This window comes from Procambarus clarkii, chromosome 59, assembly GCF_040958095.1.
Source record: "Procambarus clarkii isolate CNS0578487 chromosome 59, FALCON_Pclarkii_2.0, whole genome shotgun sequence".
In the NCBI taxonomy this organism is placed as follows: domain Eukaryota; kingdom Metazoa; phylum Arthropoda; class Malacostraca; order Decapoda; family Cambaridae; genus Procambarus; species Procambarus clarkii.
Window position 1 is genome coordinate 17,961,116 of NC_091208.1, and position 13,805 is coordinate 17,974,920.

A 13,805-nucleotide genomic window follows, 5' to 3' on the forward strand; every position below is an offset into this window, starting at 1 on the left:
TGAGCTGACACCTTTATCTTGCCCCCCAGCCACTCCCTAAGCTGACACCCTCATCTTGCCCCCCCAGCCACTTCCCAAGCTGACACCCTCATCTTGCCCCCAGCCACCCTAAGCTGACACCCTCCCCTATGGCCATTCCCTACCCAAGCAGCCACAGCCACTCCCTACATACACACACACACATTTAAGCTAAATAAACAAAGATGCCGAAGAAACAAGAAAATTCACTTTTGCAAACAGAGTGGTAGATGGTTGGAACAAGTGAGGTGGTGGTGGAGGCCAAAACCGTCAGTAGTTTCAAAGCGTTATATGACAAAGAGTGCTGGGTAGATGGGACACCACGAGCGTAGTTCTCATCCTGTAACTACACTTAGGTAATTACACATGCGTGCGCAATCTACAAAAGTGGCAGCAGGGAAACCCCCTCAATTATAGACCTTTATCATTGACAAGTGTAAGTCAAAATATTGGAAAAATTAATTAAAACTAAATGGGTAGAACACCTGGAGAAAAACAATATACAGTAATATCAGACAGGCAGTATGGTTTTTGATCTGGGGGATCCTGTGTAACGAATTTACTCAGTTTCTATGATCGAGCCACAGAGATTTTACAGGAAAGAGATGGTTGGGTTGACTGCATCTATCTGACCTAAAAAGGCTTTTGACAGAGTTCCACATAAGAGGTTGTTCTCGAAACTGGAACATATTTGAGGGGTGATAGGTAAGCTTCTAACATGAATGAAAAATTTTCTGACAGAAAAATGAGGGCCATAATTAGAGGCAATGAATCAGATTGGAGGAATGTCACAAGTGGAGGCCCTTCAAGAAGACCTGGACAAAAGTATATGGAGCACCATTTGGCAAATAAAATTTAATGTAAATAAATGCCATGTTATGGAATGTGGAATAGGAGAACAGAGACCCCACACAACCTATAAATTATGTGGAAAATCTTTAGAGACTTCTGATAGAGAGAGAGATCTAGGGGTGGTTCTAGATAAACTATCACCTGAGGACCAAATAAAGAACGTTGTGCAAGGAGCCTATGCCACACTTTCTAACTTCAGAATTGCTTTTAAATACATGGGTGGCGAAATACCTATGAAATTGTTCATTACTTTTGTTAGGTCAAATCTAGAATATGCAGCGATTGTATGGTGCCTATATCTTAAGCAGCACATTAACAAACTGGAAAAGGTGCAAAGACATGCTACTAAGTGGCTACCAGAACTGAAGAACAAGAGCTATGAGGAAAGGTTAGAGGCATTAAATATGCCAAAACTAGAAGATAGAAGAAAAAGAGGAGATGTGATCACTACGCACAAAATGGTACTGTAACAGGAATTGATAAAATTGATAGGAAAGATTTCCTGAGACGTGGAACTTCAAGAACAAGAGGTCATAGACAAACTAACTAAACAAAGATGTCAAAGAAATAAGAAAATTCACTTTTGCAAACAGTAGTAGATATTTTGAACAAGTTAGGTGAGGTTGGAGGCCAAAACCATCAGTAGTTTCAAAGAGTTATATGACAGTGCTGGGAAGATGAAACACCACGAGCGTAGCTCTCATCCTGTAATTACACTTAGGTAATTACACACACCCACTCCCGACATACACACAAATAATGGTTTCTGCAAATGACTTAAGCAACTTACCCACAGTAGACATTAAACTATTATTTTATTAAAAAAAATATATTGCAGAATTCCAGATTATAAGAGCACTAATTTAAAGCCATTTTCATTTGTGTAATAAACAAAAGCACTCTGATACCTATTTTTTTCATGAGCTTTTCTTGCACTACTGTGTAGTGAAGCTAAATACAGTATAACAACTGGCCATACAATAATACAGTACTGTACTCAAAATAGCTGTACTAATCCTACCTTCGTCGTCATCCTCATCCTTTGCACCTGCAATCTGCTTGAGGATGGTAACCACCTCAGCCTTCACAAGCGTCGCGTCAAATTCCAGAAAAGCCTCTGTAAGAGCTTGCGAAATATTGCCCTTCTGGTAAGCTGCTGACTTCTTTAGAAAATCTGGTAACTTGAGTGCCGTGTACGCAGCCACTTCGTGTCCCCCGTGCCCATCATACACAGCAAAAAGGTGAGCTTCCTTGTCAAAATCTAAGATCGAATTGTGGGCATCCTGAAAGAAAAAATTATACTTTACAGTATATAAATATCTACATATTTTTCTACACGGGGGGTACAGGAATGGACAACTGCCAACTCCTGTTGGTAGACCGAGAGCTTTCCCTGCCCATAGCAAGCCTTACCCCCTATCTTTGTTTAACAACCACATAACCCAGTCACTGTTGGATGAATGGAGATATACAGGTGAGGATTGGCACCTAGTCAATCCTCCCCAACCAGGATACGAACCTACGCCAAATTGCTTGTGAAGCACAGGGCAGTGTGCTTTACCACACAATACCTGGAGAGGGTTTTGAGTTCTACTCCCTGAGCCAGGCCTGGGGCCAGGCTCACATACATACATACTGGTAGCAGGTTTTTATTTAAACCATGCTGTGAGTAACATTTGTGCGTCAAGATTGAATGATCCCAAAGCTAATACGCAACATAAATAAAACTCCTGTCCCCCTAAAGGATTCAAACACAGACAGCCAGGGCTCTATGCACATTGGCATGTCCAATACTTTCACCACTAGGCCAGACACTGACTTTTTATGGGTACATATTTCATCAAATCACTTCATCATGCTGGGGCCACGAGTAATATCTGTGAGTAATATTTATGTAATTTATGTGGGCATGGATCATTAATTCCTCTGAGATTCAGTAGTAGTCGGGGAAAGTTTAAAATACCAGTTTGGCAGCAGGATGCTGCTTCTGGAAACTCTATAGCTCCGCCGATAGAGCTTTGGCCTGTGACGCGTGGGGTCCACGGTTCAAATCTTCTAGAGCCCAGGTGAATGGAATGTTTATTTCCATAGGAAGTATGGATGACAATTTATATATCAAATTATTAATTGGAACAGGTTCCCATAGTGACTTTGAACAAGTTTTAAGCATAGAAAAAAAACAATAGGTCAGGTTTAACAAAATCAGTGATAGGTTTTAAGTGAATTTTTTTAATGTTAACCGATATTAGTACTGTACTGTATTTCCTTTTAATGCCCTTTTATAGGATTAGTACAGTGTATATTGTGACACTTAACAAAATAAATAAAATAAAGAGAAAAAATACAGCAAGATAAAACAGTGAATGAATAAATAGGATGCAGAAAAAATAAAGAGAAAAGCAAGATAATGAGAAAGAAAAGGAAAAAGAAAAGGGAATAAGAAAAATAGGAGAATGAGAAAGGGCAAAAAAAGATTTAAAACTCCAGTTACCAAATTTTGGGCTTTACAATTTTTCTATACAAGAAAAACTTCGACAATTTAGATGTGCAGGTAATAACAAAAATTACAATATTTTATTTCATTATTAACCCTGTACAGTACTTTGCTATGTGACTGTGGTGTCAAAATATGAAAGAGTTCAATTATTCACATCAATAATGTACATTAATGCTGATGCAAAATTGTTAACACTATTCAGTTGTAAGAAGAAAATATGGGAATAATTGTGATACTTTAAACTTATAGCAAATATTTGGAAATTTATTTCAATAGACTCCAAAAATTATTTCCATGTAACTACATTCCTAATAATGGAAAGCTTTGTCTATACAGTATAACATTAAATACTGTATAGACAAAGGTTAAATAGTTATCAACCCAGTGTTTTAGGTTTGGAGTTTATGCGTAGACATTCAGCTACCCCCATAAGATTGCAGGAAAGCAGCAAATTGTAACGTGTCCCAACTGGCGATAATTACAACACTAATAAAAATTTGGGTAATTATGCTATAAACATAAATATTTGGTCAGCTACAAATGAAACAGTTGTAAATGCAATTTAAACAAAATATTAATTCCTTAAAAAGACATGTCTGAGGGGGAACGAAGCCAGTCATCATATGAGGTGCTGACCCAGATTTCCTCAATATTTCCTCTAGGAGACACTGAAAACTGATGTGGCACACAGATGCCCTATCAAACTAGTCATTTTGTACGTTATCTCCAAATTACAACTACAGCAACCATGTATAGTACTGTATAATAATTTGTATAATCAAGTGGCAATAGGTATGGAATTATTTATCTATAGGCTTTAGGGTTAAGAATAGATGGCTAATTTTTTTTTATATCAACTTGTCTAGATAGCCTACATATTTTTTCATGAAAATTTCAATTTATTCAGCATGCACTTAAATTACACACAGTCAATAACCATACTGTTAAAAGAAGAAGAAACTTATATACAGTACACTTTTAAGTAAGGTTTAACACAATTCCTGTGTGGGGATTAACTGTGATGGGGGGGGGGGGGTTCCCTCAATGTTACGTCTGTATTCAGGCTTTATATTTATAGTTTATGTAAAGTAACAACCCCCAAATTCTGTCAACACGTGATTCACCACCAAGCACTGCCCATCAAAGATCTTGTTCATGGTGTAACAGCCTGCTGTACAGGCCTATCTTCTCCCCCCCCCCTTCCCCTTTGTTCCATCTTCCCCTCTCCCCTTGCTTCTCCTCCCATCTCCCCCACCAGGCCATAAACCCCTTGGAGTCGAGTGTCCTTAGGTGGTGAGACAGTCAAGGTCTTAACGTTCCCCCACTTGCCCTCTCATTCCCTGCCCTCTTCCCCCTCCCCCATTTCCATCTTCCATTCTGCTTCCTCCCTCTCCGTTCATGTACCATAGCACTAACAGTTTGGGGCAATAGCTCAGCTGGTGCCACATAACGTACCCTGCTCGTGTTACCTCTTATGTAAACAAACAAGGTCTGTTCCCTTTGCAGCTGGTGTATAGCCATTCTAGCCTATGGGAGTAAAAGCATACTTTTTCAGGTGCTGTGACCTGGGCTGTCTTGGATAGATGAGGGGTGCCCAGGTTACAGACCACTGAATGGCTGTAGACATGTGGGCAGAGTTCCCTAGGGGTAGTGCCAAGGCACTCATTGGCAGGAAAGCAGGGCCAGAGCCGAACTTTGAAATGACTGGCTGACAAAATGATGACCTTGCAGGCACGTAGCCTAAGGCCTTCTTGGAGCTTTAATAAAGAAATGTTAGTGTGCACTGGAAGGTGACTTGGGGAAGGTCTCCAAAGACCTCAGAAGGCCATCAACATCTTGGCTGGTAGTGCAGAGAAGGTAATGAGCTACTGTACTCGATTATCTTTCAACCAAACTGGTTGATACTTGGTTGATGGGGTTCTGGGAGTTCTTCTACTCCCCAAGCCCGGCTCGAGGCCAGGCTTGACTTGTGAGAGTCTGGTCCACCAGGCTGTTGCTTGGAGCGGCCCGCAGGGCCACAAACCCACCACAGCCCGGCTGATCCGGAACTTCTCTTAGAAAACCGTCCAGTTTTCTCTTGAACGTTGAACAACCGTGGACCTCTGATGTTTATACAGTGCTCTCTGATTGTGCCTATGGCACCTTTGCTCTTCACTGGTTCAATCTTGCATTTTCTTCCATATCGTTCACTCCAGTACGTTATTTTACTGTGTAGATTTGGGACCTGACCCTCCAGTATTTTTCATGTGAATATTATTTGATTGTCTCAACCTCAAACTGCCTCAACATATGATTTATTAACAGCTAGGACATATTTATGTGTCAGTTTTTAAATAAAGCTTATTTTATTTACTTTGTGTTTTAGCTAATTTTCCTCCCAAATTAATTTTGAGTCATTTAATTCCTATTACATCCTGTTTTTGGAAATTTTCCTGTTTCTCCATTCCATTCTGAGTTAAAATGTCCCATGACTCGGTAAATAAATTAGAAGTTTCCATAAATTATTCCAAGTAATTAATTTCCAAAGTTTTCCTATGTCATTTGAGTATTATTGGACAGTCTTCCCTGGGAGGTCAATAATTCAGTCGCATTTGTCAACAGGGAAGTGGTGGCAGTATAAGTATTATTAAGGTATAACAGTTTGGGTTTCCCTTTTAGAAATCAGTTACAAGAGTTGATGAGAACATTTTTGGGTCAAAGTGGGCTTTGCAAGCTGTGTTAGGCTGGGGTATAGTCGGGTTACAATCTGGTGATACAATGTACTAGAGGAAGCAAAGAATAACATCACAGAACTTCATCAAGGTAAGCAACATCACACTTCAGATCCTTAAGTGTTCTTAAACAGATTCATTACACAACAACCCTGTTTTCTGTGCTGACCCCCTTCCCCTCCCCTCCCCATTAGCTCTTGAGCTGCATTTTCAACTAATGTGCCAAGGTACAGTAGTGTGACACGAAGGAGCCACAGGAGTTTGAGGGAAGATCAAAACTAACTACAATAACAAATATGAACATTAATTTTAAAAACCAATCTTTGAAATTACATTACATGTATCAACATTAAAAAACACTAACACTGTCCAGTGAGTTGAAAAAGGTTTAAAATCTCTGCTCTACATAGAACATCCTGAATTGCCTTTGGAAGCAGAGGGACATAAATCAAGATGTTTTTGTTTAAAAGAAAAATGATCTTTTAAGAAGGAATTGCCAACAAGAAATGATTAGCTCAGCTTGTTTAGCTGGTATTTTATATTGGCTTTATGTATGTTTAGCCGGCTGTATAGCCGACCCAGTATTGTTTTTTGTAGCTGCCTGCGGCGTACAAAGACTTTTCCCCTCTTACCATTTTATATCTGTGCATATTTTTCGCATCCTGATACTATGGCATCAGGAAATGCAGGAAATCTGTTGTTCAGGGCTTCAACAAGTGGTAAAGCCAAGAGAAAACACGTTGTGATGACTTACGAACAAAAAGTTCAGCTTATAAAGGAAGTTGAGACTGGAATTCCTAGAAGTGTTGTGTGCACCAAGTACAGTTAGTAAACCCACTGAGTGATATATTGAACGAAAAAGATAGGATTTTTGCAAGTTATGCTAAAAGTGAGGGTGAGGGTGAGGGTGATGTAGCAATGCACAATAGAAAAAATGTTAGTGCACGTATTAAAAGTGTTGAGGCTGTGGGAATGGTACAGGCAGACATGTGACTAATCAAAGAAGCCAGTGCCAGGATGGCTATTAAGGAAAAAGCCAAGCATTTTCACCAAGAAATGAAGCTTCGTGATAACTGTGCATACAGTGATGGATTGCTAAGGGGCTTTAAGGTTCGTCGTGGTATTAGGCATGTGAAATTATGAGGTTAAAACCAATCTGCTGATGTAAAAGGTGCAGAGGAATGAGTGTCAAAATTTGAGATCGTGCAGGATGATTATCTCCTGAGCAAATTTATAACGCCGACAAAACTAGCTTGTATTGGCGCATGTTGGGTGGTTATACATACGCTCATCAGGATGAAAGTGAGTGTTCAGCTGGGTTCAAGGCAAATAAAGAATGGCTCTCTCTACTTGTTTGTACAAATGCAGCTGGCACACAAATTAAAATTACTTATGGGCAAAAGTGAAAGGCCAAGGGCATTTAAGGGTGTCAAGCATACTATCCCTGTGATTTATAAGGCTCAGCCAGTGCATGGATGTCTAGTCATTTTTTGTGAATGGTATTCAAGTCATTTTGAACCCGAAGTGAAAAACCATTTTTCAAACCAAAGTGCATTGGTTTACCAGGGAACAGCAAAGTAGTGCTCTTTCTTGATAATAGTTCAACACAGCCACATGAAGATGAGCTAGTTAAAGGCAATATGTTGGTACATTTTTGCCACCCAACAACTTCCTAGATCACCTATGGACCAAGGAATAATTGTGAACTTCAAACTCCACTTCAGAAATGAGTTCGCAAGACAGTTTTAGCAGGACCACTGCTAAAGTGGTGCTGTATATGATCACTGGGATTGACCAATCTGATTGGGGTTTGTTCCCTATCGGATTGGAATTCCCGCTTGCTTACGAACACGCATTCGTAAACCAGTGGCTGACTATTTGAAGAAAAGTAAGACCCATTTGGAGTCTTTCTGATTAAAAATTCACACTAAATATCCTGTGGTAGCAGGGGGAGGCCATGCTGCAATTACAGTACCAGTACTGATATTTCCAAGCACCAACACAAGTGAAGCAGGATTCCCCCCCCCCCCCTCTGGCCTTAATAAAGACCACAGAGCACTGCTGCACCCAGAGTACGACGCGAGGCGAGACATGAGGTGTAAGACGCAAGGTGTGAGCCATGAGACGCAAGCCGTGAGGTGAACAGTCTCCAACGGCTCCCAATTTTGTGGAACTAGTAAGCAAGATGGAGGACATTTTTCTCATTAGCCGAGTGATGCAACATCCATGCTGAATATTCTAACTACCAAAAAAACAATTTGTGGTTGCTAAAATGTTTATTCTGAAGATTTTAAACGTATAAAAAATCACGGCATCGATCATATTGTTCGTTTCCTACTTATCTACACGCGGTAAAAAGGACTTTCTGGTAAGCAGTTTTGCGTAATAGAGAAATAGTTGGGAAGCACCAATTTAAGACAAATTATAAATTTGCACATACAGTACTGTATAAAAAAAAATAGGCGAAAAATATATTCAATGACAAAATCGCTGCCAAGGCAATCTAGACAATTTTTCCAAAAATACATGAAAGATCGACATGGAAGTTAATGCTCAAAAAATTATTATACATAAAATATATATATATATATATATATAACCTCGTGTTCCAACGACCAACGTCCTACATCTTCAAAGTCCTTCAAATTCACTTTTACAACCCATTATAAAGTTAGGAAACCCGCACTCGCGACAAATAACAATTACAAGAGAATCTTTCTCAATGAGAGGAGGAAAAAAAAAATTGATTTGAGTGCGTGACATTCCTGCTCCCCGAGGCCGTAATTCCTGCCCCCACACGTCATTAATACCAAAATCCCCAACCCCTTGCTAATTACACCACCCTATAAGGCTCTAGAAACAGTAGATAGCTTCAGCGGGAAGAGTGAGAGCGAGGGAGAGGAGGGAGAGAGGGAGTGAGAGAGAGAAGGGAGAGAGAGAGACACAAAGGCGCGCCAAGCCGCCACTCACCTCCTGAGAGACCCGCCATCCTTGCATGGAACTGGCGCCATAACTCAGCCACGTGCCGGCCTCGTCGCTACTCAGCTTCTCCGTCACCGGCTCCGAGAGGTACGCGCCCATATTTGGCCTTCAGGTGAGCCAACCACATGTATTATAAGAGAGGGTATTAACCGGGACACACGAGACACACACACACACACATACACGACCGGGCAGTCGACGGCCACTTGCCTCACTCTCGGGCTGGGACCAACCGGCACGCTCCGATTCACACACTTTTCCCCATCTCAAACCTATAAACTTCCTTCTGGCCTTCGTTATAATATTTATATTACATAAAAATTATGTATTTTTATTTTATTGTTGCGTATTTATGTAGTTGGTATAGCATTGTGGTTTTTTGTTTGTATATAAGGCCGCTAATTTTGCATAGCATTTCGTCCAGGGTACATCTTGAGACTTTTGTTTTGTAAAATAGTGTATTTTATGTATTATTTTATTTTACTGGATTACGTTTGCTTATATTAGACTGTTTTTTGAGTTTCAAATCTGTATGTAAAAACGTGTCTTGTACGAAGTTACGTACATTAACAACATTTTTAGTTTTTATATAACCTTTCGTAAATTTATTATTTCTTCCATAAAATTAAATTTGTAAACGCTGTTTATTTCTCGTTTTTAAATGTTATTACCAGCACTGCAATATATTTCATACATTCTTAATGTACCTCAGATAATAGATTATCTTATGGTTCAAATCGGTGGTCGAACTGTCTACTGTACGAAGTGGCCAGCCAGTAATCACTTTGCTTCACAATCTCATCAAAACCAACAAATAATAAATTATACACAGTGTTAAAGCCTTTACCAACACACCAATTATACACGTAATTATATAGCGTGTGATATTACGACTTTAATGTCAATACATTATAAGGAAATACATAAGTGAATAAATAGGAATGTTCTTTCAAACGCTCTAGCTGGCTGAAGGCGGCAATTTTGAACCGGTCACTGATATATAATGTGCCTATATATATTTATATATAATGACAACTTCTGTCTACAATGTTTTCTTTTCTCGAGAAAAAATCATTCTCTTAAAGCATAAGTATATTAATACAGTTTATAGCTGCACTTTTAATTTCCCCGGAAACTACCGGGAAATATGGCTTCAATATTTTGGTGTATACAATAATTTTATTTGAAGTGATTCAATTTTTTACCATAAATATTTGATCTTGTTTGCATATATAAGTACAGATTGTAGGATGTATGACATGTATGTAAAATAGAAATACAATAAATTACTTCCGTGGTGCACAGGTGGCCGCCATTATGGAGAAACTCGAGCGTAGTGACGGATAGGCACCAGCCGGCATGGCAGTGCCACGACGTCTTCACCAGCCGGCATGGCAGTGCCACGACGTCTTCACCAGCCGGCATGGCAGTGCCACGACGTCTGCACCAGCGGGCATGGCAGTGCCACGACGTCTGCACCAGCCGGCATGGCAGTGCCACGACGTCTGCACCAGCCGGCATGGCAGTGCCACGACGTCTGCACCAGCCGGCATGGCAGTGCCACGACGACGGCACCAGCAGGCATGGCAGTGCCACGACGTAGACACCAGCCGGCATGGCAGTGCCACGACGACGGCACCAGCAGGCATGGCAGTGCCACGACAACGGCACCAGCAGGCATGACAGTGCCACAACGTCTGCACCAGCCGGCATGACAGTGCCACGACGTCTGCAGCAGCAGGCATGACAGTGCCACGACGTCTGCATCAGCAGGCATGGCAGTGCCACGACGTCTGCATCAGCAGGCATGGCAGTGCCACGACGTCTGCATCAGCAGGCATGGCAGTGCCACGACGTCTACAGCAGCAGGCATGGCAGTGCCACGACGACGGCACCAGCAGGCATGGCAGTGCCACGACGTAGGCACCAGCCGGCATGGCAGTGCCACGACGACGGCACCAGCAGGCATGGCAGTGCCACGACAACGGCACCAGCAGGCATGACAGTGCCACAACGTCTGCATCAGCAGGCATGGCAGTGCCACGACGTCTGCATCAGCAGGCATGGCAGTGCCACGACGTCTGCATCAGCAGGCATGGCAGTGCCACGACGTCTACAGCAGCAGGCATGGCAGTGCCACGACGACGGCACCAGCAGGCATGGCAGTGCCACGACGTAGGCACCAGCCGGCATGGCAGTGCCACGACGACGGCACCAGCCGGCATGACAGTGCCACGACGTCTGCAGCAGCAGCAGGCATGACAGTGCCACGACGTCTGCATCAGCAGGCATGGCAGTGCCACGACGTCTGCATCAGCAGGCATGGCAGTGCCACGACGTCTGCATCAGCAGGCATGGCAGTGCCACGACGTCTACAGCAGCAGGCATGGCAGTGCCACGACGTCTGCATCAGCAGGCATGGCAGTGCCACGACGTCTGCACCAGCCAGCATGGCAGTGCCACGACGTCTGCACCAGCCGGCATGGCAGTGCCACGACGTCTGCAGCAGCAGGCATGGCAGTGCCACGACGTCTGCACCAGCGGGCATGGCAGTGCCACGACGTCTGCACCAGCAGGCATGGCAGTGCCACGACGTCTGCATCAGCAGGCATGGCAGAGCCACGACGTCTGCACCAGCAGGCATGGCAGTGCCACGACGTCTGCATCAGCAGGCATGGCAGTGCCACGACGTCTGCACCAGCCAGCATGGCAGTGCCACGACGTCTGCACCAGCAGGCATGGCAGTGCCACGACGACGGCACCAGCAGGCATGACAGTGCCACGACGTCTGCACCAGCCAGCATGGCAGTGCCACGACGTCTGCACCAGCAGGCATGGCAGTGCCACGACGTCTGCACCAGCAGGCATGACAGTGCCACGACGTCTGCACCAGCCAGCATGGCAGTGCCACGACGTCTGCACCAGCCGGCATGACAGTGCCACGACGTCGGAACCAGTTGGCATAACAGTGCCACGAAGGCACCATAGATCCTACATATCTACATGTCTTTTGCTGTTAGTGTGAACATTAATTACTATATATGTGTACTGTTACTAATTAATGTCGTTTCTAAATATCATTACAATTGTATGTAATTTGTTAACTCCAGTCTACGATTATAAAAATAATTACTATGTTCATACTGATACTAAAAGTGCAGGTTCTAAATATCATTTAAAAATTGCCATTGATTTTCTAAATCTTTTCATAGTTCAAAAATGTTAACTTAATTTTAAATGTTACACCTTTAACTTATATGCTTCCATGGAAACGGAACTTACCAAGGTAATTATATACTACCTTGGAAGTATATAAGGATTTCTTATATATTATTCTCTTATGTATTTTCATGTTATGTGGTAGTTCTACGTAATAGTGGTTTTATATGTATTGTACTGTTCTTACCTTCAAATTTTCCACTGTCCATGTATCATTGCATAAATAAATAAATAATAAAAGTAATGAAGATGAAGGAAAGACCCAATATATGTGTAAGCGTATTAATAAGTACAATTTTCAAGTGTAACATTATTTTTTCTCAAGGTACTGTATGTAATTGACAGCACCTAATTGAGGAAGGATGTATAGGTTACATCTGAAATTTTAGCGTGTTGTGTGTGGGATTGTATCTTGTGGAGGGGGGTCAGTAATTCTCCCGTCCATTGGGACGGACGGTAGAGCGACGGTCTCGCTTCATGCAGGTCGGCGTTCAATCCCCGACCGTCCACAAGTGGTTGGGCATCATTCCTTCCCCCCCCCTCCCCCCCCGGTCCCATCTCAAATCCTTATCCTGACCCCTTCCAAGTGTTATAGTCGTAATGGCTTGGCGCTTTCTCCCTGATAGTTTCCTCCTTCTCTCCCTTGTGGGGAAGGGGGGGGGGGTGTTGGGCCTAAATATTTGCCTACAAGTATATATATACACTGGCAGCCTATCCTTAGACCAGGCATAGCTCCTGTGCCAGGTAAGTCCACTACGGGCTCACCATAGCCTGTGCTACTTGCCCCGATCCTGTGCCAGGTAAGTCACGGGCTCACCATATCCCGTGCTACTTGGAACTTGTTCCGAGTAGCTGAATCTATAACAACAACAACATATCCTTAGACACAATGAATTATTAAAATTTTATATTGAAGTTACCCAGTGGGCACACTATACGAGAAAAACGTTAATTCGACGTGGAATCAACGTTATTTCAATGTTATCTCAACGCTAAATCAATGTTATTTCAATGTTAATTCAACATTACTTTTGGATAATGTGGTCACTGGGTATCTTGCAGATAATTTTATATTTTGAGGAAACAATTATTTTTATATTCAATAATATAAATAAACATAGAATTCACTCAAATAACATTTCGTTAAATGATTCAACCACAGCTTATTGTAATAAGATTTTAACGTATCCTGTATATAATTCCTTAATGTGTTAATGTCTATGATCTAAGTTAATTAAATAAAATTAAAAAATAAATACAACAAATGTAACGTTGGTACACCTGCTTCTTGCCAGTACTACCACGGAGTATTTTCAATTTTGTTTCCATTATAAGACCAATTTGTCCATAAAGTATATAAAGGGAAAAACAAAATATCTTCTTCCAGTAAGATGAAATTGTGTTTAATTATGAAGTATCAAAACCTACGTCAATAATAATCTCAAGAATTAAGGGTGGCTGGCACACGGTGGCCATTTTTCCCATGGGTGGCCACCCTGATCTCTTTGTATCGACCGGATTAACAT

The 13,805-nt window shown here is 42.0% G+C and overlaps 2 protein-coding genes across 3 annotated transcripts in view; one reads left to right on the plus strand and one right to left on the minus strand.

Moving 5' to 3' along the window:
* LOC123768102 (zinc finger and SCAN domain-containing protein 12) overlaps nucleotides 1-13,805 on the plus strand; it is a 58,576-nt gene that overhangs the window by 20,357 nt on the left and 24,414 nt on the right. Inside the window, exon 2 of one of the 2 annotated variants that reach the window (XM_045758409.2) lies at nucleotides 13,024-13,805. The gene's annotated coding sequence lies outside the window, so the exon portion shown is untranslated. Of the gene's footprint in view, nucleotides 1-13,023 lie in introns of those variants that run through there. The other variant, XM_069306897.1, reaches the window with a different exon arrangement.
* LOC138353676 (protein phosphatase 1G-like) lies at nucleotides 1,791-9,299 on the minus strand. The gene is made up of 2 exons (XM_069306890.1): nucleotides 9,049-9,299; nucleotides 1,791-2,153 (listed from the first exon to the last, which is right to left on the minus strand). The coding sequence occupies exons 1-2, from the start codon at nucleotides 9,157-9,159 to the stop codon at nucleotides 1,806-1,808; spliced, it is 459 nt and encodes a 152-aa protein (XP_069162991.1). The 5' UTR covers nucleotides 9,160-9,299; the 3' UTR covers nucleotides 1,791-1,805.